Source organism: Dipodomys ordii, unplaced genomic scaffold, assembly GCF_000151885.1.
Source record: "Dipodomys ordii isolate 6190 unplaced genomic scaffold, Dord_2.0 Scaffold33, whole genome shotgun sequence".
Classification (NCBI taxonomy): domain Eukaryota; kingdom Metazoa; phylum Chordata; class Mammalia; order Rodentia; family Heteromyidae; genus Dipodomys; species Dipodomys ordii.
The window spans coordinates 140088-163031 of record NW_012267249.1 but is presented as its reverse complement, the minus strand read 5'-3'; the positions used below and the strand labels follow the sequence as shown (position 1 = coordinate 163031).

General features: G+C 45.7%; 3 protein-coding genes across 3 annotated transcripts in view; 2 read left to right on the top strand and 1 right to left on the bottom strand.

Annotated features, from left to right (window-relative positions):
• The window catches only part of Gnl2 (guanine nucleotide binding protein-like 2 (nucleolar)), a 32385-nt gene extending 25050 nt beyond the window's left edge, over positions 1 to 7335 (top strand). The window contains exons 13-16 of the mRNA XM_013016758.1: positions 2270 to 2718; positions 4921 to 5021; positions 6077 to 6162; positions 7117 to 7335. Of these exons, the coding sequence (XP_012872212.1) occupies positions 2270 to 2718; positions 4921 to 5021; positions 6077 to 6162; positions 7117 to 7269 (789 nt within the window). The 3' untranslated portion in view covers positions 7270 to 7335. The remainder of the gene's footprint in view (positions 1 to 2269; positions 2719 to 4920; positions 5022 to 6076; positions 6163 to 7116) is intronic.
• Positions 7336 to 8830: 1495 nt separating this feature from the next.
• Positions 8831 to 18353, bottom strand: Dnali1 (dynein, axonemal, light intermediate chain 1). The gene is made up of 6 exons (XM_013016961.1): positions 18273 to 18353; positions 17610 to 17755; positions 13616 to 13785; positions 12085 to 12263; positions 11590 to 11754; positions 8831 to 8866 (listed from the first exon to the last, which is right to left on the bottom strand). Exons 1-6 carry the CDS (start codon positions 18351 to 18353, stop codon positions 8831 to 8833), a joined length of 777 nt encoding a protein of 258 aa, XP_012872415.1.
• Positions 18354 to 22753: 4400 nt separating this feature from the next.
• The window catches only part of Snip1 (Smad nuclear interacting protein 1), a 9746-nt gene continuing 9555 nt past the window's right edge, over positions 22754 to 22944 (top strand). Inside the window, exon 1 of the mRNA XM_013016757.1 lies at positions 22754 to 22940. Coding sequence (XP_012872211.1) covers positions 22810 to 22940 — 131 coding nt within the window. The 5' untranslated portion in view covers positions 22754 to 22809. The remainder of the gene's footprint in view (positions 22941 to 22944) is intronic.

Here is a 22944-nt window from a genome sequence, read left to right as displayed (position 1 = left end):
TCTGGGTACTGGAGGTATTCCAATGGCAGAGTAGGCAAGATCCCCTGCCCCACTGCATGTACATTCCTGTTGGGGGAAGGGGGGAGGGAGGGGAAGGGAGGAGAAGAGAGAGAGTTATAAACTACTAAAAAAAACCAGAAGTGGCACTGTGGCTAAAGTGGTAGAGCACTTGCCTTAAGCAAAAAGAAGCTCAGGGACAGCACCCAGGCCCAGAGTTCAAGCCCTAGGACCATCAATAATTTAAAATAATAATAATAGTAGTAATAGCCAGTTTGCAATAAAAGACAAAGGGCAGAAATAGCCAAATGAAAGCCATGGCCAGGGCAAGGAATGGAGAATAGCCAGGACAAGGCATATGTAAGAGCCAGTAGCTTCTGAGTACTTTCTGGGTATGCCTACCTCCCAGCCCACAAGTATTGTCACTAACCTGGAATTGCAAACCCTATTATGGTTAGTTTTTTGTTTTTTGGAGTTTTTTTTGGCCAGTACTGGGGCTTGAACTCAGGGCCTGGGCACTGTCCCTGAGCCTCTCTGTGCTCAGGCCTAGCACTCCACCATTTGAGCCTTAGCACCACTTCTGATTTCTTCTGTTTATGTGGTACTGAGGAATTGAATCAGGGCTTCATGAATGCTAGCAAGCACTCTTAAGTTACATTCCCAGCCCTAAGGGGAGATTTTTATGGAGGCTTTAATATATGAGTAGCCATTGGTGATTGAGCTCAGTCTCCAGCCCCTCTACTCCCCAAGAGGTCTGAGGTGGGTGGGACTGGAAGGTGGCTCAGTGGTAGAGCACTTGCCTTGCATGCATGAGGTCCTGGGTTCGATTCCTCAGCACCACATAAGCAAAAAGAGAAAAAAGCCGGAAGTGGCGCTGTGGCTCAAGTGGTAGAGTGCTAGCCTTGAGCTGAAGAGCTGAGGGACAGCGCCCAGGCCCAGAGTTCAGGCCCCATGACCGGACCCAAAAAAAAAAAAAAAGATATCTAGGGATGATTTAGTATATTAGCTTAAACTCAGTGGGGTAGAAAGGGCCTGATTTAGGTATCAGTGCCATGACTGAACATGCCAAGCTTTCCCTAGTGCTTCTTTCTACCATCTTATCCATGCAAGCTGAACTCTGAACTTGAGATTTTCCAAAGTCAAAGCAGCTGGGTAAAGTGCTATGTAAGTCCAGGAAATGCTATAAAAATTTGTATATTCTCTAGTGAGGAGATTTTTTTTCAGTTTTCAGATTCTCAGTAGGTTTCTGCCTCACACAAAAAAGAAGACAATTAGCCTGGCGCCGGTGGCTCACGCCTATAATCCTAGCTACTCAGGAGGCTGAGATCTAAGGATCGCCGTTCAAAGCCAGCCTGGGCAGGAAAGTTTGTGAGACTCTTATCTCCAATAAACTGCTAGAAAATGGGAAGTGGTGCTGTAGCCCAAGCAGTAGAGCCCTCGCCTTGAGCTGAAGAGCACAGGGACAGCGCCCAAGCCCAGAATTCAAGCCCCACGACCAACAAAAAAATAAGACAATGACAGAGTAAGGGACAGAATAATGCTTCCAAGAGTTGTGTAGACCACTAAACTTGGGTACAGTTGCTCATTAAAACTCCCTGAGCTAGGCGCTGGTGGCTCACGCCTGTAATCCTGGCTACTCAGGAGGCTGAGATCTGAGGATCATAGTTCAAAGCCAGCCAGAGCAGCAAAGTCCGTGAGACTCCTATCTCCAATAAACACCAGAAAACCAGATGTGCTGCTGTAGCTCAAGTGGTAGAGTGCTCGTATTGAGCTGAAGAGCTGAGGGACAGCGAGCACCCAGGCCCAGAGTTCAGCCCCATGATCCACAAAAAAAACTCCGAGTGGCTTCCCAACATACTAGCTCCCCACATCACCCCTCTTTAGCCAGTGACTTCTCAGTACTCTGGATGTCCCAGGCACATTTTGGGGTGCTCTCTGCCCCCTTTGTGGCAAAGAGATTAGGATGGCTTTTGCCTTTGTCATGAAGATGTGTATAAAATACAAGCTCCTCAGATTCCCCACTCACACCGCACCACCTCTCATTGGGTTAGTTTCTTCAGGTGCAGGACTTCTGATCACGTACTTGGCTGTTGGTGTATCAAACATGTAGTCTTTGTCCCCATACAAAGCTCCTAAAATCCTTGGAATTTCATAAAAGGATATGAGTATTATGACATTATTCAGAAGTAACCCCTTGTTAAGTACCAGACTGAATTTTCGTTTTCTGATTCCATTTCTCTTCCTGCTCAAACCCTCCTTTGGGCCTCAATAGCCTCCACCCTCCTCATCCTTGGAAGTTGTCACAGATGCTTCCCAGAACATTCCAGAAGAGGAACCTGCAGAAAGCAAAGAGCCTGTCATTGAGAGAGAAAAAGAAGAAGACAGTCCTTGTGATGCCAACTCAGAGATGCAGCAGATTTTGGCCCGGGTTCGCCAGAACTTTGGCAAAATCAACGTCGTGCCACAGTTTTCTGGGGATGACCTGGCTCCTGTGGAGATATCAGACATAGAAGAAGAGCTGGAGAGCTTTTCTTCTGATGAGGAGGAGCAGGAGCCAGCAATAGACGAAGAGGAGGAGGTGGAGGAAGGAGCTCTCCAGGAGTCCCCAGCAGAGCCAGTGGGAAATGACACCAAAGCAGTGATTAGAGCGCTGGACGAAAAGATTGCTAAATACCAGAAGTTTTTAAATAAAGCCAAAGCTAAAAAGTTTTCAGCAGTCAGGTAATAGCTTGCCATCTAATGAATTGCAATTTTTTCATTTCTTTGCCCAAAACTTGCTAGGAAAATTAATGTTTTTGTTGTCATTGACTCAGAGCATCAAACTTGCTAGGCTGAACCATACTTCTAGTCCTTTGTTTTACTTTTTTGTTATATTTGTTATATTTTTATATTTGTTTTATATTTTATATTTTGTTATATTTGTTATATTTTGGTTTTGTTTTTTATAGGTCTTAGGGCTTGAACTCAGGGCCTGAGCACTGTCCCTGAACTGCTTTTTTTTTTTTTTTTTTTTTAACTTAGAGCAGTTCTTCAGTCTTTTCCAACCTTTTGTTATGTTGTTGGTCATGGGGTTTAAACTCCTGTCGCACGTCTCTCCGAGCCTTTTTGCTCAAGGCTAGTGCTCTACCACTTTATTTTGATCCATAGCACCAGTTCCCCCTGAGACCTTTTTTTTTTTTTGTCAGTCATGGGGCTTGAACTCTGGGCCTGAGCACTGTCCCTCTGCTCTTTAGCTCAAGGTGACTACCCCTTGAGCTACAGCACCACTTCCCGTTTTCTGGTGGTTTATTGGAGATAAGAGTTTCAGACTTTGTTGCTGGGGCTGGCTTTGAACCACAATCCTCAGATCTCAGCCTCCTGAGTAGCTAGGATTACAGGTGTGAGCCACTGGCGCCCAGCTCCCCCTTGAGCTTTTTTGCTCAAGGCTAGCACTACCACTTTGAGCTACAGCACCACTTCCAGTTTTGTGGTAGTTAATTGGAGATAAGAGTCTCACTGGACTTTTCTGCCCTGGTTGCCTTTGAACCTCAATCGTGAGATCTCAGCCTCCTGAGTAGCTAGGATTAAAGGAGTGAGCCACCAGGGCCCAGCATTGTTTTTGACATAGTCTTGCTAATTTCTTGCCCAATCTGATCTCCATCCTCAATCTAATCTGTGCCTCTGAGTAACCGGCTTTCAGGTATGTAACACCATATTTGACCTTGCTTTGTTTTGTTGTTGTTGTTGTTGTTGTTTTTTGGTCATGGGGGCTTGAACTCTGGGCCTGGGCACTGTCTTTCAGCTCTTCAGCTCAAAGCGAGCGCTCTACCACTTCAGCTACAGCGCCATTTCCGGTTTTCTGGTGGTTTATTGGAGATAGGAGTCTCACAGTCTCTCCTGCCTGGGCTGGCTTTGAACCGCGATCCTCAGATCTCAGCCTCCTGAGTAGCTAGGATTACAGGCGTGAGCCACCAGCGCCCGGCCTTGCTTTGTTTTGTATTGCTTAGGATAGTACCTAGGGCCTCATGCTAGGCCAGTACTCTTATCCCTGCGCTACATAGCCAACCTGCACAATATTTTTATGGTGGGTGGAGTCATTAACATTTTAAAAAATTAAATTTTGTCACATTCAGTTACCAAAAGTATGTGAAACTTAGTCTCATCCAGAATTGTAGAAATGTCTAGGGAGCTTCGCAAAATACTGGATATTGATTTCTTCCTTGGGTGCTAATAAACAAAGAGTGGAGGGAGACTTGTAGGCTGGGGGTGGGGAGACTGGTCCTGGGCATTGTCTCATGTTCCTTTGTTGGTCCTTGGACTTGAGCTTGGGGCCTCAGTACTTCTCTTGAGCTCTTTCCTTGAAGGCTAGTGCTCTACCACTTTGAGCTATGAAGCTCCCCTTCCCATTTTCTGGTGGCTAATTGGAGACAAGAGTCTCATGGACTTTCCTACCCGGGCTCGCTTTGAACCTGAATCATCTGATCTCAGCCTCTTAAGTAGCTAGATTACAGGTGTGAGCCACCGGTGCTGGTCTTACTTCTGGCTTTTTTTTTTCTTTTTTCTTTTTTTGCCTGGTGCCTGAACTCAGGGCTAGCGCTCTACCACTTGAGCCACAGCACCACTTCTAGCATTTTCTTCTTATGTGGTACTGAGGAATTGAACCCAGGGCCTCATGCATGTGAGGCAAGCGCTGTACCACTGAGCTACCTTCCCAGCCCCTCACTTCTGGGTTTTTTGGTAGTTAATTGTTGATAGTCTCAGGGACTTTTCCTGCCCTGCTGTCTTTGAACTGTGATTCTCAGATCTCAGCCTCCAGAGTAGCTAGAATTATAGGTGTGAGCTAAGAAGAGTTTTTTAAGGGAATGTATATGTATCCCTAATTGCCTGATTTGGGCAGTTGAGAGGAATGGTAGGCAGCATGGTTACTTTGCCTTTCTCTTCCAGAATTCCCAAAGGGTTAAGTGAAAAGATTTTTGCAAAATATGAAGAACAAAAGAAAACACCTGAACAACAAAGAACATTTGAAGAAGATGTGGATGATACAGGTGAAGATTATTTATTTATTTAGAATAATTTGCATGTTTAGGATTTTTGGAAGCCTGAGTTTAAATTTCCAAATTAACTCTACTGTTGTCCATATAAATATTCTATCTGGCTGATTTCCCTGGTTCCTCATCATATAAATTAGATTATTTTTCAACCTGCATATTTGTTGATATTAAATTGGCAGTTCTGGAACTTTGCTTTTATTATTATTATCTTTTGTTGGTGGTGGTGGTTGTGGGGCTTGAACTCTGGGTCTGGGCTCTATCCCTGAGCTGTTCAGCTCAAGCAAACGCTCTACCACTTGAGCCACAACACCACTTTTGGTTTTCTGGTGGTTAATTGGAGATGAGTGTTTCACCAACTTTCCTGCCCAGGCTAGCTTTTGAACTGTTATCCTCAGATCACAACCTCCTGAGTAGCTAGGATTACAGGCATGAGCCACTGGGTACCCGGCTTCATCATTTATTTTTTTGTGCTGGTCTTAAGGCTTGGACTTGGGGCCTGGGCACTGCCCTTGTGCTTTTGAATTCAAGACTAGTGTTCTACCACTTGAACCACAGCTTTACTTTCAGTCTTTTTCTGGTGCTTAATTGGAGATGAGTCTCATACTCTTCTGTTGAGACTGGCTTCTAACCAGAATCCACAGACTCAGCCTCCTGAGCAGCTAGGATTACAGAAGTGAGCCACTAGCCCCTAGCTTAACATTAGTAACAGGATTAATCTTAAGAAGCTAAAGAGAGTCTAATCAATGTGGGGCAGGGTGTGTTTCATGTCTTTTTTACTCCCTTAATTTTGCTTACAGCTTCCATAGCAAGAGTGTATTTATCTGACACAAGAATGAACTGCCATGACCCAAAAGGTCTGTGTTGACCTGGTTCCCTCCCAGCATCCTACTTGCTCTTTGCTTTCCTTATCCACTCTATTCATCCTGGCCTTCCTCTTTCTGCTGGCCTATTATTAGCCTTTTTCTCCCTGTAAGACTCAAATTTTGAAAGACCTTTGTTTGCTTTTCTTTCCCCTTATGAATGTTTTTTTTTGTTTTTTGTGTGTCCAGCACCTACCAAAAAGGGAAGAAAGCGGAAGGCACAGAGGGAAGATGAACCTTCAAATAAAACTCAGAGGACAGTGACATCAAAGGAAGTACGTGTTTTATTAAGAGCTACATATAGGAAATAGAAGTCTAGTTCTCAAGACCTACTCTTTCTGAAACAAATATACCCTGTAGCTGGATCCCAGGAATCCCATGACCTGGTTGAAGTTACTTAAAATTGGATCAGGGAGTGGCTCACTGGACAAGAGTCCTTAAGTCTACATCTTATATTTCAGGAATTCCTGAGCACTGATTTCAAACATAGGCCTATTGGCTGGAAGAGCTGTCTTGCATCATCCCAGCAAGATAATACAGAGCAGGCTAGGTTGGCAAGATCAGTGATCTCTATAAAGGGCAGCTTTGTAGCATGTGTGTGGAGCTGTAGGAGCCCCTCTGGGGAGGGCAGTAGTTTGTCAGGAATGCTGCAGAAAGGATTTAACCATTGGGTATCAGCAACCCTTTATGTAGTTGTGATCAAAATACCTAGGATGACTTAGAGAAATGAATTTGGCTCACAATTTTCAGTGGGTTCAGTCTTAGTTGCTAAGCCCCATGTGCTGGGCAGAACATCATGGCTTCAGGATTATATGCTAGGGAAAAGTTGTTCATCTCATAGTGGACAGGAAGCAGAGAACAGTGATGGAAGGCTCTAGAGCAAGGACACATCCCAGTGGCCTTTCTTCAACCAAGCAACAAGTTCCTCTACCTCCCAATAATCAGATTTTTCCTCCCATCAGTGGATTAGCAGAACCCTTATAAAGGTATCATCTGGGCACGTGGCACAAACACACCTAGAGGTATGTTTACTTACCTAGGCATTTCATTTCAGAACTAGTCTATCTGGTGGAAGGATCCGCCAGATCCTTTATAGCTCTGCTTCTAGCAGCTGTGGTGGAAATGCACAGGAAATAAAGCAGAAGTGAGAAACAAGACCCTTAAGGTGTATGGCTCTCAGTGTTTGATGGAATTTTTTTCTTGTCATTTTTTTTTTGTTGTTGTTACAGCGGAGGAGAGCAGAACGACAGCAACGATCCAAAAGAGTTGGTGTACGCTACTATGAAACACACAACGTGAAAAATAGAAATAGGAACAAGAAGAAGAGCAATGACTCAGAGGGACAAAAGAACAAACACAAAAAATTCAGACATAAGCAGTAACGTCTAAAAAGTTCTTTATTAACTTATACAAAAATAGTCAATTAAAGATTGTATTCATTTTCTTCATGTTCTGTTGTTATTACTAAGGCCACAGTGCACTAGTTCTGAGGTTTGGAATTTGAAGCCATTACCAGTGCTACTGAGAACAGAGGTAGAGGCCTTCAGCATTAAGGTCTGCTGTCCAGTCCGATGGCACTTCAGGGACTTCAAATGGTCCTGGGTTCTTTGAGACTCTGCCCTTCCAGAATGTCTACAGAAACAGGTGGTCTGTAGAATGCCATTGCTTTTGTGCTGCAAGTACAGGTTTGGGACAAATGCGCACAGGACTAGGCTTTACAGTATGAGGGGAAAGCTCTGGTAACTTTTCAGTTCATTGAGTGTGTTAGGTGGGCTCATTAGGACGTTCTTGCATTATTGTGGAAGTCATAGAACCAGCAGATCTCAAAGAAGAGTTCTTTCCCAAGAAGTTGGCAGCACAGTCAGGTCACTTTAGTGAACACTTAAAGTTCCTTAGGACACCTGGTTATGGTTAAAGTGAACTAAGTGGGGGCATGCTTGACTTAGAAAGCAGCTCTTTTGTAGGATCAGTTCTTCCAAAGAGCCTTGGAGCCCTGAACAGAAAAGATGACATCAAAGCTCTACCAAGGAGTGAGCCTTCTGCCCCTCTTCAAAGAATATTGAGTGCCTGTCTGAGGCATCCTATCTGAATGGAATGCTTTGGCTTAGTGCTGACAGCAGTACTTAGATAAAACTTGGTGAATGGTGGGTGTCACCCAGCTTGCTGCCCTGAATAAAGATATAAATTGTTCACTTACTCTCAGTCTATAAAAGATGTCTGCAGGGTATAGCCTGACAATTAGTAATTAGAACTGCATGTGAGATGTCGTATATTAAAACAGCTAATGGTGTGGATCAGGGTTTGATAGTTTGCAGAACAAGATCAAGTGCATTTGTGGTCGGGGGAGCTGAGGTGCAGAGCTCAAAATATACTGGGACTTTGATTGCCAGCAGTCACTTTTTACATAGCCACGAGTTCTGCTGCTTTCTAATCTAGGCGAGGAAATTGAGGCACACGAAATCTTGTTTACTCAGCGGATAGGGATAAGCTGACACAGTATAACCACAGCTTGGAAATGAGTTACTAAAACTTGCCTTAGAGTAGGAATGAAAGTGGAGGGACAGGCCAGAGAACCCAAGTTAGAGTACAAGGTGAACTGAACCAAACATTTGAGGGACAGGAGCAGTTTCTTTGTCCAGAAGAGGCTGGTAAGGAATGCTGATGGGAAAGCAGTTGCCTCCTAAGTTACTATTTTGGTTGACAGTCCCCAGTGTGGCTGTGAGCTGAATACTAGAACCAGGGTTCTCCACTTTCCATTGTCCAACTAGGAGCCTGGCTGCCAGACCTGAGGGATTTTACAACACTGGGGCAATAGCATGACTTCTGACAAATGCATAGGTGATGATCTCAGGAGGGGAGGGCTTGTTCACTAAGGAAACTACCTTTTAATTACAAAGAGCTGTGGTGGGGTAGTAGCTTTCACTGAGACCCATATGGAAATTATCACTTCTTTGGTGCGATAATGCCTTCCAGTTGGGCCTGAAAAACAAAAGCAAATTCTGTTAATACTTGAAGCTTGCGGCCTGACACATAGCTGAAAAGGTGATAGAAGTCTGGGAAGAAAACTCCAAATGATATCCTCAATTGTTCTTTGTCCTTTCATTTCCAATTTTGTATTTTCTAGATTAGCTGGCTTCTGGTATGGCATATAGTCTTGCTAGGTTAGGGATACAAGAGGACCTAGTTTCCACACTAATGGCTTAGTATATAATAGCACTGAAAAGGAAATTGAATAAAAGTTGTTGAAATAGTGGTTTTTTACATTGCTCAGATTTTAGGCCTGAATATGTCTGTTAAGTTAAAAAGTTGGCTGGCTAGTTCAGGATCCTGAGAGCTCTTTTGGGACCAGAGTTTTGGGAAACAGCAAATTATCAGCCACTAAGACAACTTGACACCCAATTAGAGAAAATTACTACCAGTGAGCAGGGAGTTGTCCATCTTGTACACTTGGGAGTTACTCTGCTTCTCTGGCAGCCAGAGCAGTAATTTACTATCAGAGTATGTGGACAGATCTTTAAGTAGGTCTATCTAAGGAACTGCAAACAGTGCTTTATTTGCAGTGCAGCTTTGAGCCAATAAAAATAACTCACTTGTAAAGAATCCTTCACCCTGGGGATTACAAGGTTGTCTTTGAATGTTAGATATTAAGGTATTGAGCTTTTGCTCTTGTTGTGGATACTGTAGGGGGGAACTGAGGAACTGGGACTTGTGACAGAAGAATGTGGCAGATAAAGGCATGTGGCAAATAGCAAAACAGCTTCAGAGGCTGTTGAGTAAACAGTCACATCTGGCTGTGAACATGTGTCACTTTTGTTTCTGTTAAACTCTTCTGCAACAAGAAAGTCTCTGTCATCTGCTGGTGGTTAATACAAAGCTGCCTTTTTCAAATGGTCAGACTTTGGGGATTGGAGAGCCATTATGCCTGCCAGTCAAGAACTTAAGCTTTCTTTTTTTTTTGTCAGTCATGGGACTTGAACTCTGGGCCTGGGCGCTGTCCCTGTGCTCTTCAGCTCAAGGCAAGTGCTCTACCACTTGAGCTACAGCTCCACTTCCAGTTTTGTAGTGGTTTATTGGAGATAGGAGTCTCAGGGTCTTTCCTGCCGGGGCAGGCTTTGAACCAAGACCCTCAGATCTCAGCCTCCTGAGTAGCTAGGATTACAGGCGTGAGCCACCCGCGCCTGGCCAAGAACGTAAGCTTTCTGCAAGGCCAGTGCCATAGGGGGAAAACTGCTCAACATAAATAGGCCGTGTATTTAGAAGAGTAATGTTTACACTTCACCAAGCCCAAGAATGGATTCTTCATACCTTGAAATGGATGATTGGACCTCGACCCCATAGTTTGTTTTTTGGTCGGTCCTTGGTGTTGTTCCTGAGATTTTTGTTTCAAGGCTAGCACTCTGCCACTTTGAGCCACAGTACCACTTCCAGTTTTGTTAATTGAGCCACAGCACCACTTCCAGTTTTGTTAATTGAGCCACAGCACAACTTCAGGTTTGTTAATTGGAGAAGAAAGTCTCATGAAGTTTCCTTCCCAGGCTGGCTTTGAACCATGATCCTCAGATCTCAACATCCTGAGTAGCTAGGATTACAGACGTGAGCCTTATTCAGTCTTTTTCTCTGTGTGTGTGCTGGTACTGGGGCTTGAACTCAAGGCCTGGGTGCCATCCCTTAGTTTCTTTACTCAACGCCAGCATTTTACTACTGGAACCATAGCTTCAATTCTGGCTTTTGGTGGTTACTTGGAGATAAGATTCTCATGGACTTCCTACCTGGTCTGGCCTTTAAACTTAATTCTCAACTTCCTGAGTAGCTAGTATTACAGGCATGAACCACAGGCTCTTGACTTTTCAGCTGATCATAAGTGGGCCATAAATTTGTGAGCAAGAGAATGCAGGTCCGGGCTCAGCCTTTGAAAAGCCTGGGGTCTGAACACCTGTGGATCAGTCCTCCCTGCAGAAGCCTCAGTTACATAAAAACATGCCACCAGCAAGGAAGCTCAGAAGAACTAACTACAGCTCTGTTCCTCTGACTACACACCTGGGAAAGGATCCCAAGTGTTTCTTCCTCTCAAGAGCCTTCCTTGCTCACCTGCTCGTCCATCTGGCTTTCCCTGCTTTTGCCTTGGGTCCTGCTTCAGTAGATGCCAGTGACAGAGCATTTTCCTCAAAATACTAGAGATCTGGCCCATGGGAGAAAACTCCAAAGATCAGCTTTAAAGAGTGTTAGCTCCACATTTTTTGTGTGTGCTGGTACTGGGGCTTGAACCTGAGGACTGTCCCTTAGCTTTTTCACCCAAGGTTGGTACTCTACACCACATACACTACAGTTCCACTTCTCAATATTCTCTCTCTTCTAGAAACTGCCCACTGGAGAGCCAGGGTGTGGTGCCATAGTAGGGATAAGTTGAGAATACAGTCCCTTCCACAGTTTAGAGGGACAGAGAACTCGAGTAATGAGCCCTCACCTGTGTCCCAAATAAGTCTCCCTATCTCTCTGCAGTGCCTGTGGACCAACATTTAAAGCCTTGAGTGAGCTATGAAGTGGCTCAAGTAGAACACTTGTTTAACAAACACAAGGTGCCAAGTTCAAACCCCGGTATGCCCAAAAGTAAAAATGAAAACCATATGTGAAACTGGATCCAATGGTCTGGCCTGGGAAGCAGGGCGGGGTACCTTCCACCTGGGGCCTGTTCCTCCATTTACCTTCAGCTGCTGATTTGTCCGCTTTAGGAACTGAATCTCCTCATTGTGTTTCTTCTCCTCCACCTGTCTTCTCTCACTCTCCCGTTTCTCAGTGGCCTCGCATTTAGCTTTCTGCTCATTCACTTGCCTTTCCAGATCTCTCTTCTCAGTCTCTAAATCTGCAATCTAAGGACAAAGTGCCCAGTCATCCTGAGAAGTTGCCAAGTGGGAAGATGATGTAAGGACCTGGGGGTGGGAGGACAGGACTTGGGACACAGTTGTCCAACTCCAGACATTGTCAGAGTACCGTACTACTGCCACCCAGTGGGGGGTCTGTGATCAGCACAAAGTGGCCTCAGACAAGATCACCAGGCTAGACTGTGAAAGCAAGAGTCCTCACTGAAGTGCAGGTCCAGAGCAGCCTAAAGGCCAGAATTCAGTGCTGCAAGGACAATCGGGGCAGGAGATGGGACAGAAGAGTCTTAGAGCCAATAGATCATGATGAACCCCACTCACTTTCCTCTCCATGTCTGATTTCCCCTGTTCAGCCTGCAGGGCCTTCCTCATGCCAAATGCCACGCTGCTCTCATACAAGGTCTGGTAGGCAGCAATGGTCATGCGGATCTCATCCCGGACTCGAAGCAGCAGCAGCCCCCTCTCCGCACAGTTGATGGTGACCTCCCGGATCAGCTCATCTTCCAGTGTGCAAAGGGGAGAACAGAGAAAATGGAGGGCAGGAAAGTATACATTTTCTACTGTAAACCATCCTACCTGTTGGGAAGGGCTCTAGGGTGTGTCCTTAGGTCTCAGGGAGAGTACATTCCATACCCCAAGAAGCCTGGTCATGCAGATGCTCCACTGAACTCTGCATTTCAAAGTACAGCCAGCAAGATACCAGTAAAGAAATCTGACCTTTTCATTGGAAATATGGTGGTATTTTAATACAGCAGTCCCTTTGGCCAGATTGATTTGGAAAGCAGGGTCTAGATCTTGCCTCCATCTTTCTATAAACATCTGGAGGGAAAACCCCACCCATACTGAGGCTGAGGGAAGCCTTCAGCTGCCCTGGAGTTTGGAGGTGTTTTGCAGATCAGAGTCCACAAGCCAGCAAGACTGGACTGAGTGGCACATTAGCACCAGCACTCAAGATAGCACATCTTAAATCTCTTGTATCTGTTGATTAACTGAGGGCCAATGTTGATGGATGAATGGATATATAGGACATGAATTTTTCTGATTAAAAATTAACTGCAAAGCTGGACACAAGTGGCTCATGCCTATAACTCCCTACTTGGGAGGCTGAGATCTGAGGATCATGGTTCAAAGCCAGCCCGAGCAGGAAAGTCTGTGAGACTCTCATCTCCAAATCAGCCACCAGAAAACGGGAAGTGGCGCTGTGGCTCAAGTGGTAGAGCATTAGCCCAAACTGAAGAGTGCAGGGACAACACCCAAGCCCAGAGTTCAAGCTCCACGACCAACAAAAAATAAAATAAGCAATAAGTGCAAAAGGAAGTGGCACTGTGGCTCAAGTGCAGAGTGCTCGCCTTGAGCTGAAGAGTTCAGGGACAGCACCCTGGGCCAGAGTTCAAGCTCCACAATTGGCCGGGCGACAGTGGCTCACACCTATAATCCTAGCTACTCAGGAGACTGAGATCTGAGGATCACAGTTCAAAGCCAGCCCAGGCAGGAAAGCCCATGAGCCCTAGCCTTGAGCTGAAGAGCTGAGAGACAGCACCCAGGCCCAGAGTTGTTTTGTTTTGTTTTTAAGTGCATGCTTATTATAGAAATCTTTGAAAACATTAAGATTTAAGTGGAAAGTTCTTGTCTTACTCCAAATATCTGCTCAGGAATAAGGAACCTAGGTTTCCAAGAATACAGTGACTGTCAGATGGGCTACTGGTATGAGATCTTGGGAGGGGAAGAGGACTCATTTAGTAGTTGCTGAGTAAGTCAGACAGAGTTGGGGGAGCTTCAACTTGGGGGTGCTCAGGGCTTGGATTTGTGCTGAAGGAGAAGGGAAGGAGGCAGGAGGATGTATAGTACTCACCAAAACACTGTGAGTAGAGCTCTCTGCGGACAGGGCAGATGCCCGTCTCCCTGGCCTGTCGCTGCTGCAGCTTCAGGTCCAGTTGTTCCTGAAGGTGTACCACGTCCATCCTGGTGCTGGGGGTGCTGGACACCTGCTGGATCCATAGCTGCGTGTCTTCCACCCACTCCCTGTGGCACAGACACAGCCAGAATGAGCAGAATGAAAACTTACAGATGTCAGAGGGCCTGAAAAGCTCTTAGCCTGAGTAGGAGTGAGAGCTCTGCTACCAGCCCTTTAGAATCTCTCCCTTTCTCTTGGAGTATGAGCTTCAAAGTAACACCCACTATGCTATCTCCCCCAGGGACTCTACCTCAGGGCTGGGTGGGTGAGGTCACCTTCCACAGGTCCTCCAATCCACCACTATTCCACATCTTACTCTCCTAGCATGGTGAGAAGGGACTTACAGTCCTGCTGCTTGATCTGAACAGAAGGCCCACAAGACACCATAAACCTTGGGTGTGTCAGAAAGAAGCACATGTATGTTAGGAGCAGTGAGGGTCTTGGATATTGTGCTAGAGCCATGCCAGGTTCCTGAATGACAAGGGAGCTAGCTTCTGTGCTATTATTGATGGGAGGAAATCAAGTGACAAATCAAGCCCCTCCCTTGACATCCATCTGAGAAATGACACTCACTTCTGGTTTCTCTACTTCACAGCCTTATAAAGGTCACATGTGCTACACAGGACTGCAGAAGTAAAGCCAGGCAAGGGAGCATGTTAAAGAGGGGCTCTAAGCCGGGCGCTGGTGGCTCACGCCTATAATCCTAGCTACTCAGGAGGCTGAGAACTGAGGATCGCGGTTCAAAGCCAGCCCGGGCAGGAGAGACCGTGAGACTCCTATCTCCAATAAACCACCAGAAAACCGGAAGTGGCGCTGTAGCTCAAGTGGTAGAGCGCTCGCCTTGAGCTGAAGAGCTGAGGGACAGCGCCCAGGCCCAGAGTTCAAGCCCCACGACTGACAAAAAAAAAAAAAAAAAGAGGGGCTCTAAAAGAGGAAAGGACATGAGCAATGCCTGCACAGGTAATGAAAAGAAGAGAACATGAGAACAGTAACTGTCAAGGCCCTGAAGTGATTAAGGTGTTTCAGAAATGATGTGATGGCCTTTTTGGCTTTAGCACAGTGAACAGGATGGAAGATAAAGTGATGAGAGCAGGGATAGGTCATAGGCCACATCATGTCATGTCTTCTAGGCATTGTAAGGACTTTGCATTATTAGTATTTATTATTATTATTATTACTATTTTGCCAGTCCTGGGACTTGAACTCAGAGCCTGGGCAGTGTCCCTGAGCTTCTTCTGCTCAAGGCTAGCACTCTACCACTTGAGCCACAACACTACTTCTGTCTGGCTTTTTCTGCTTATGTGGTACTGAGGAATTGAACCCAGGGCTTCATGCATGCTAGGCAAGCACTCTACCACTAAGCCACATTCCCAGCCTGCATTCTATTACTACTATTATATTTATTTTTATTCTTTTTTGCTGGTTCTAGGGCTTGAACTCAGGGCCTGGGCCCTGTCCCTGAGCTGCTTTTGCTCAAGGCTAGCACTCTACCACTTGAACCACAGCTCCATTTCTGGCTTTTGTGTGGGTGTGTGTGGTTAATTGGAGATAAGAGTGTCACAGATTTTTTTTTTTTTTTGGTTGGTCGTGGGGCTTGAATTCTGGGCCTAGGTGCTATTCCTCAGCTCTTCAGCTTAAGACTAGCACTCTATCACTTGAGCCACAGAGCCACTTTTGGTTTTCTGGTAGTTAATTGAAGAGTCTCACAGACTTTCCTGTCTGGACTGGCTTTCAACTGTGATCCTCAGATCTCAGCCTACTGCATAGCTAGAATTACAGGCATAAGCCATCAGCACCCAGCAACAGGATTTCTTATCCAGGCTGGCTTTGAGCCATGATCCTCAGATCTCAGCCTCCTGAGTAGCTAGGATTACAGGTGTGAGCCATTGGTGCCCAGCTATGATTTTACATTTTAGAGTCTGTTGATATGACTTGTGGTTAAGGTGTTGAGGACAGAGTTCAGGAACAGAGTGGAACCAGGGTTTACCAACATGAAGCCACTGCAGCAGTGCAGGTGGCAAACAGTAGGAACAAGATAGCAAAGGCAGGGGACAATTAGGTAGATGGACTTGGGAGATCCTATGAAGCTGGAGTAAAAGAAAATTGTTAAAGGAAAAGAAATATTGTGTGAGAATTCAAAAGCAATGAAAGGAATAGTCAGGGTGGTACATGCCTGTGATTCTAGCACTCAGGAGTCAGACCCAAAGGATTATGAGTTTGAAATCAGCCTGAATCACATAGCAAAACCCTGTCTCAAGCAAAAGAAGAAAAAAACACAAATAAATGAAGCCAGGCACCAGTAGCTCAGGCCTGTAATCCTAGCTACTCAAAAGGCTGGGATCTGAAGAATACAGTTTGAAGCCTTCCAGAACAGAAAAGACCACTTTAATCTCCAATTCATCATAAAGCTGGAAGAGCTGTGACCCAAGTGGTAGAGCACTACTAGCCTTAAACAAAAAAGCACAGACATTCCTCAGTCTCTGAGTTTTAGCCCCAGAACCAGAACAAAAATAACCCCAAAACAGACAAAAAATTACCAAGCAGGGCTGTGAAGGTGGCTCAGTGGTAGAGTGTTTGCCTTGCATGCATGAGGTCCTGGGTTAGATTTCTCAGCACCACATAAACAGAAAAAGATAGGAGTGGCACTGTGGCTCAAGTGGTAGAGTGCTAGCCTTGAGCTGAAGAGCTGAGGGACAGCGTCCAGGCCCAGAGTTCAGGCCCCATGACCGAACCCCCCCCAAAAAATTACCAAGCACTGTTGGCTTAAGCCTGTAATCTTAGCCACTCAGGAGGCTGAGATCTGAAAGATCAAAGTTTGAAGCCAGCCTAGAAGTAAAGTGCATGAGACTTATCTCCATTTGTCCAGCAAGAAGCTAGAAGTGCAGGTTTGGCTCAACTGGTAGAACACTAGCCTTGGAAAAGTACAAGGTCCTGAGTCAAGTCCTAGTACCACCCACCCCCATACACACACACAGAACAATAACAAAAAAGAAGACTAGCGGTCTGTTCTCTTAGAAAAAGACAAAAGATAGTATGACATGCTGGTTGAAGAAACAAAACATTGTGATTCAGTTTATACACATCACATTGACAATGTTGGAAATCTTGAAGAAGACAATGAGGAAGAAATTGAGTTTATAGTGGAGTTTAGAGGAGAGGGCAGTGTTGTAAAAACATACTTGGGAACCATCAGTGTATAGATGGCATCAAAAGTCATGAGTCTGGCTAAGGACAATTAGAAAATAAGAGCAGAGTGAAGCTTCTCCTGCAGGAGCTAGGGGACACTATGAGGAAATTAGAGCCAGGCACAGTGGCAGACTGCCTCTCCCCATGCTCCTCAGTTGTGGGACATAAAAGGCTGAGTCTTTTTTTGGGGGAGGGTCTGGTTGTGGGGCCTGAACTCTGGGCCTGGGCGCTGTCCCTCAGCTCTTCAGCTCAAGGCTAGCGCTCTACCACTTGAGCCACAGCCCCACTTCTGGCTTTTTTCTTTTTTCTTATGTGGTGCTGAGGAATCGAACCCAGGGCCTCAGGCATGCAAGGCAAGTGCTCTACCACTGAGCCACCTTCCCAGCCCCCTGTCTCTCTCTCTCTCTCTTCTATATATATTTTTTTTATTATATAATTATATAATATATATGTGTATATATATATATATATATATATATATATATATAATTCGTGGGGCTTGAACTCTCGGCCTGGGCACTGTCCCTCAGTTCTTCAACTCAAGGTTGGCACTCTACCACTTGAGCCACAGTGCCACTTCTGGCTTTTTCTGCTTATGTGGTGCTGAGGAATCCAACCCAGGGCCTCATGCATGCAAGGCAAGCACTCTACCACTGAGCCACCTACCCAGCACAAAAGCCTGAGTCTTACTCCTACTTTTTTTTACCTTGGTGGAAGGATGGCATTCAAGATTTCTTCTGCCTGTTTGGTAGGATCTGGGACACAGGAGGTTGCTCCAAGCTTGGCCTTGGGTGGTTGTGGGACCGGGCCTGAGGGTCCAGGCTGCTGAGGGCTGACTTTCAGTGGCCGAGCCTAAGAAGGAGAGGAAGGCACATCTGAGGGTAGATGATAGTTGAGGCACTCTTGATTGCTTCACATCTCCTCTGCCATCCCTCCCTATTCCCACTTTGCCCATTCATCTTCCCAGTAGAAATGTCTCAGAGCTGATGGAGGCTATGAAAGGTCTCAGGTTCCAAACCACCCCCCTCCCCTCCCCACACAAAAAAGATGTCACTGACATGAGTGGTCTAGGCCTCCTCTCTCACCCCTCTTGTGATGGGACAATCACTATCTGATGGACATGGCTACTACCGTGAGCAGCAGAGCTCCATCCATCTCCCTGAGATAGCTCTTTCGTCCTAAAGCTGTCCTCTGGGTCACACTTACATTCGGGCTTCTCAGATGATTCTTCCACCCTCCTTCCCAGATGCAATTCCTTTTACTGCCAGTCACTACCATCCCTGTCCCTTGAGATTCCCGACCCTCAGGGTCCCAACCTCTCTGCATGGGAACTTCCAGGCTGAGTCAACCTCCTGAGAGTTGCCCTTACCTTGGGGCTCCGTTTTTCCGTATTCCGGCTCACCAACACTGGGGTGTCATACTTCAGCAGGGAATCCGCTGGGGGGATCATGGCGGCGGCCGGGGTAGCAGCTCAGCAGCGGCCCCTCCAGTCAGGACCTTGTTTGCCGTCACCATGGAAACCCCTTCTTGGCCAGGGCGGGGCTTCGGAGAGGGGCGGAGCCAGCCGTCCATGAGTTTCCTTTTTACCCCAAACCTCTGATACATGGTTTCTTAGGGGCTTTGGTTCTGGAGGAGGCCCAGGTACTATTGGATGCCGGGAGAACAAGGGTTCGAGTCCCTACGCTGAGCCTAATTCCCAATGTGAGTGGGGCTGGGCAATTCACATGTAACGGGAACAAATATGAATACTTCCATACAAAAATATATGTTTGGGGCTGGGAAGTTGGCTCAGTGGTAGAGCGCTTGCCTTGCATGCCTGAGGCCCTGGGTTCCATTCCTCAGCACCACATAAGCAAAAAGAAAAAAGCCGGAAGTGGCGCTGTGGCTCAAGTGGTAGCAGCGCTCAGGCCCAGAGTTCAGGCCCCACGACCGGACCCAAATATATATATATATATATATATATATATGTTTATTTCTCCAGTTTGCTCTTGTGAAAATTTTTTGGGGGGAGTAAACCTGCAACTAGTAAAAAGGGAAAACTAGTGGCTCTTGTTTGAGGCAAATAATATTTATAAGCTATGAAATGCTATACATTTGTTATAACAGTTGTTGGGTTTAACTCCATCGTGTGTTGTTCTCAAAGGGCTAGAAATATAGGTCTCGATTCTCCAGCCTACATCATCTCTGCCTTCCACTTATTCCAACAGAAAATCACACCCATGAAACGAAAGCTTGCTCTCCTGTTTGGGAGTAAATTGGGTATGGAATTCTACAGCTGATAGTGATGTTTTCCCTTCAGTTGTTGGGGAGCATACTCAGTGTCACTGAGTCTCCAGAAGTGTGCTTTTAAATTTAATTTTTGTGTATTGGACTTGAACTCAAGCCCTTGAGGTCTTTCCCCCTCTCATATATATTCCTTAATTGGTACTGGGCTTTCCTGCTTGGGCTTGCTTGGAATCACAGTCCTCTCATCTCAGCCTTTTGAGCAGCTAGGATTACAAGTGTGAGCGACCAGAACTGAGCTCACTCAGCTTTTTTTTTTTTTTTGGGTCCGGTCGTGGGGCCTGAACTCTAGGCCTGGGCACTGTCCCTCAGCTCTTCAGCTCAAGGCTAGCGCTCTACCACTTGAGCCACAGCCCCACTTCCGGCTTTTTTCTTTTTGCTTATGTGGTGCTAAGGAATCCAACCCAGGGCCTCATACATGCAAGGCAATCACTCTACCACTGAGTCACCTTCCCAGCCCCTCAGCTTTTTTTTCTGGCTTTCCCCACCCCCTCTACTGGCCACTTGTACCACACTTCAAGTCCAGTTTTCTCATCTGTAGTCCAGTTTCCTATTTTTCTCTTTTATTCTTTTCCTTTTAGTTACTTGGAGTTAAAGTCTTGTGGACTTCTGGCTGCCTTCAAACCACTATCCTCCAAGTCTCAGCCTCCCAAGTAGATAGGAATAAAGGTGTGTACCACCTGCCCTCTGCTATTAATTGATTGATTCATTCTGTTACAGCAACCAACACAGACCATCAAAGATCAAGACTACTTTTTAGAGAGGATAAAGGAGTTTATTGCCGCCATTGACCCCCAACTAGACTCTTAGGACTAGGTTAAATTAAACAAATTAAGTATTAATTAGACTAATGAAGAAGGAAATTTAACTGGGATAATTAAGTCCCAGCACCTAAAAATAAGAAATGCAAACTTGACAAAGGGGAACAAAACTGTGCTTTGACATTTACCAAGTATTGCAAAGCGCATAAAAATAGGGCCAACAGTATGCAAGGCTGACCACCAATGTCCCAATGTTTCTTTTTTTGTGATTATGCTTGCTTAGCAAATATATTAAAACAGAACTAGACCCTTTGCAGTTTTATTGATTAATATGAATAAGGCCAAACTTGAAAGGTGGGAATTTCCCTTTAGAAGAAAACCCAAAACTGAGAGCAAGGGGAAGATCAAGGTAAAATATTGCAGTTTCCCAGGGCTGGTGGGACTCGAACCCACAATGGGTGAAAGGAGTCACCAACACTCAGTCAATAGGACTAGGAATCATTAAATGGCCATGGCATCTGACCTCCACTACACCCAAACAATGAAGACCAGCAGTGAAGTCAAATAGCTCAGGGTATTTAAAGGCAAGATCCATAGGGGAGGGGGCACCACTAGCAGGTGGCCAGTGGTAGTTTCATGACTGGCAAAGAAGCAAGTTACAGAAGCAGAGCTAGCAGTTAGTGATTACAAAATGGTGATTACAATTCCAGTTATTCCAATAACCAAGACCATAAATCACAAGGCAAAGTTCTTATCCCAAATCTTCCCATCGAAGAAGCAAGTTAGTGAAATAGCAATTACAGCCTTTATATACAAAGTAGTAAGTTCTTGAAGCAAAAACCACATTCCAAATTTCTTATCACACCCCCAAAATTAAACCACCTTCCAGGTTCTGTGGCTCTGTCTGAGTTTCACTGTTATCTACTGAATTCCAGTAACCTGGTGTTTAACTAATTTACTTCAGGGGCTGGGAAGGTGGCTCAGTGGTAGAGCGCTTGCCTTGCACGCCTGAGGCCCTGAGTTCGATTCCTCAGCACCACATAAGAAAAAAGAAAAAAGCCGGAAGTGGCGCTGTGGCTCAAGTGGTAGAGCGCTATCCTTGAGCTGAAGAGCTGAGGGACAGTGCCCAGGCCCAGAGTTCAGGCCCCATGACCGGACCCAAAAAAATAAATAAACTAATTTACTTCAAATCTTTATCTCTGGAATTTTCCCTTTAATGACTAATCTGCAGTTTCTACAAGGAGATTTTGCCTTTCAAGTTTGGCCTTATTCTTCCTCACTTTGCAAATTTCAGTAAATGCTGGGCCTCAGTTTGTTCTATTCCTAGGGTCCGTACTTACGTTTCTCAGGTTACCTGGGATTTGTTTGTCCCAGTTAAATTTAGTTTTTCCTTGGTCTAATGAATATTGTTTAATTAACCTGGTTCTAACAAAGGATGAGAACTTTGTCTTGGTTATTGAACTTGTAATTGCCATTTATAATTATTAACTGCTAGCTTTGCTTCTGTAACTGGCTTCCTTACTGATTGCAAAATTACCACTGACCACCTATGAGTGGCCTCTGTGGTTTTTGCCTTTCTATTCCCTGAGCTATTTGAGTTCTGGGCTGGTCTTTATCTTGGGATTAATAAAGGTTCCTAACCCTATTGATTGTTGAGGACTTCTTTCACCAAGCGTGGGTTGGAGTCCCACAGGCTCTGGGAAGTTGGAATACTTCAGGCTAGTGCCAGAAGAAGTTTGGATCCTAAGGGAGGGGAGACCTTGTTTTTTTTTTGTTGTTGTTGTTGTTGTTTTGTTTTTGCTAGTGCTGGGGCTTGAACTCAGGGCCTGGACACTGTCCTGAGCCTCTCTATGCTCAAGGCTAGTACTCTACTGCTTAAGCCACAATACCATTTCTATTTTTTTTTCTGTTTATGTGGTACTGAGGAATTGAACCCAGGGCTTCATGCATGCCAGGCAAGCACTATACTACTAAGCCACATTCCCAGCCCAGACCTTGAGTTTTATACAAGCTGGTTACACACATTAATCAGATATACAAAAGGTCAGGCAGGCTGACATCAACTTCTGACCAGGTGAACAATTTCTTTCCAGTTGTGCAGAAATCATGATATCCAGTTCTACTCTTTCTGTATTGTTATAAATATATATATATAGGGACTGGGAAGGTGGCTCAGGGGTAGAGTGCTTCCCTTGCATGCATGAAGCCCTGGGTTCGATTCCTCAGCAACACATAAGAAGAAAAAAGCTGGAAGTGGCGCTGTGGCTCAAAGTGCTAGCCTTGAGCTGAAGAGCTGAGGGACAGCGCCAGACCCAGAGTTCAGGCCCCACGACCAAAAAAATAAATATATATTTTATATATATATATAATATGTTTTATATATATATATATATATATATATATACCTATCTTGGTGGGTTTCCTGTCCTTCAGATAGCCCCACGTTGTCTGCCCCCAACTCACATTCTAGCAACAGCCCCACTGGGCCACTTTCCGGCAACTGGGTGGGGGCCAAATGGATGCTGGAAAGGTCCTCGCTGGGAGAGGTAACTTTGATGCGGCCTGTTTTTTCTGGGGCTCGGCACTCAGGCCTGATGCGCTTACCGAGCTGGAACTCTACTACTTGAGCCACGCCCCCAGCCCTAGATACTGCTTTTGAAGTATAACCATCTACCACCCACCCTGGTTACCTGGAGCCACGCCCACAAGGGCGTGGTCACACGCCCAGAACTTTGAGGCCGTGAGGGCTTCTGGGAAGCACACCCTCCCGGAAGCGGAAGTTGAGGGAGTAGGCGCGTCATTTCCTGAAGATAAAGGCGAGCTCAACGGCCTGGACTTCATTTGCTCCGTCCAAGCTGCGGGATGAAGGAGGTGAGAAAAGAGCGAGTGCGCGGGGGCCGGCGGAGGCACCGGAACGGAGACGTGGTGACTATGGCCCCGGCTGTGGTGGTGAAGCAGGAACGCCTCAGTCCGGAAGCCGCGCCTCCCCCCCAGCGC

Excerpts from the sequence above, each read along its gene's own strand:
- Dnali1 (XM_013016961.1), bottom strand. The coding sequence starts at position 18,353 with ATGATCCCCCCAGCGGATTCCCTGCTGAAGTATGACACCCCAGTGTTG. Across the intron at positions 12,264-13,615 it reads GCTCTACTCACAGTGTTTTG|ATGAGCTGATCCGGGAGGTC; the intron begins GTGAGTACTATA and ends GCACACTGGAAG. Across the intron at positions 11,755-12,084 it reads AATCAGACATGGAGAGGAAA|ATTGCAGATTTAGAGACTGA; the intron begins GTGAGTGGGGTT and ends CTTTGTCCTTAG.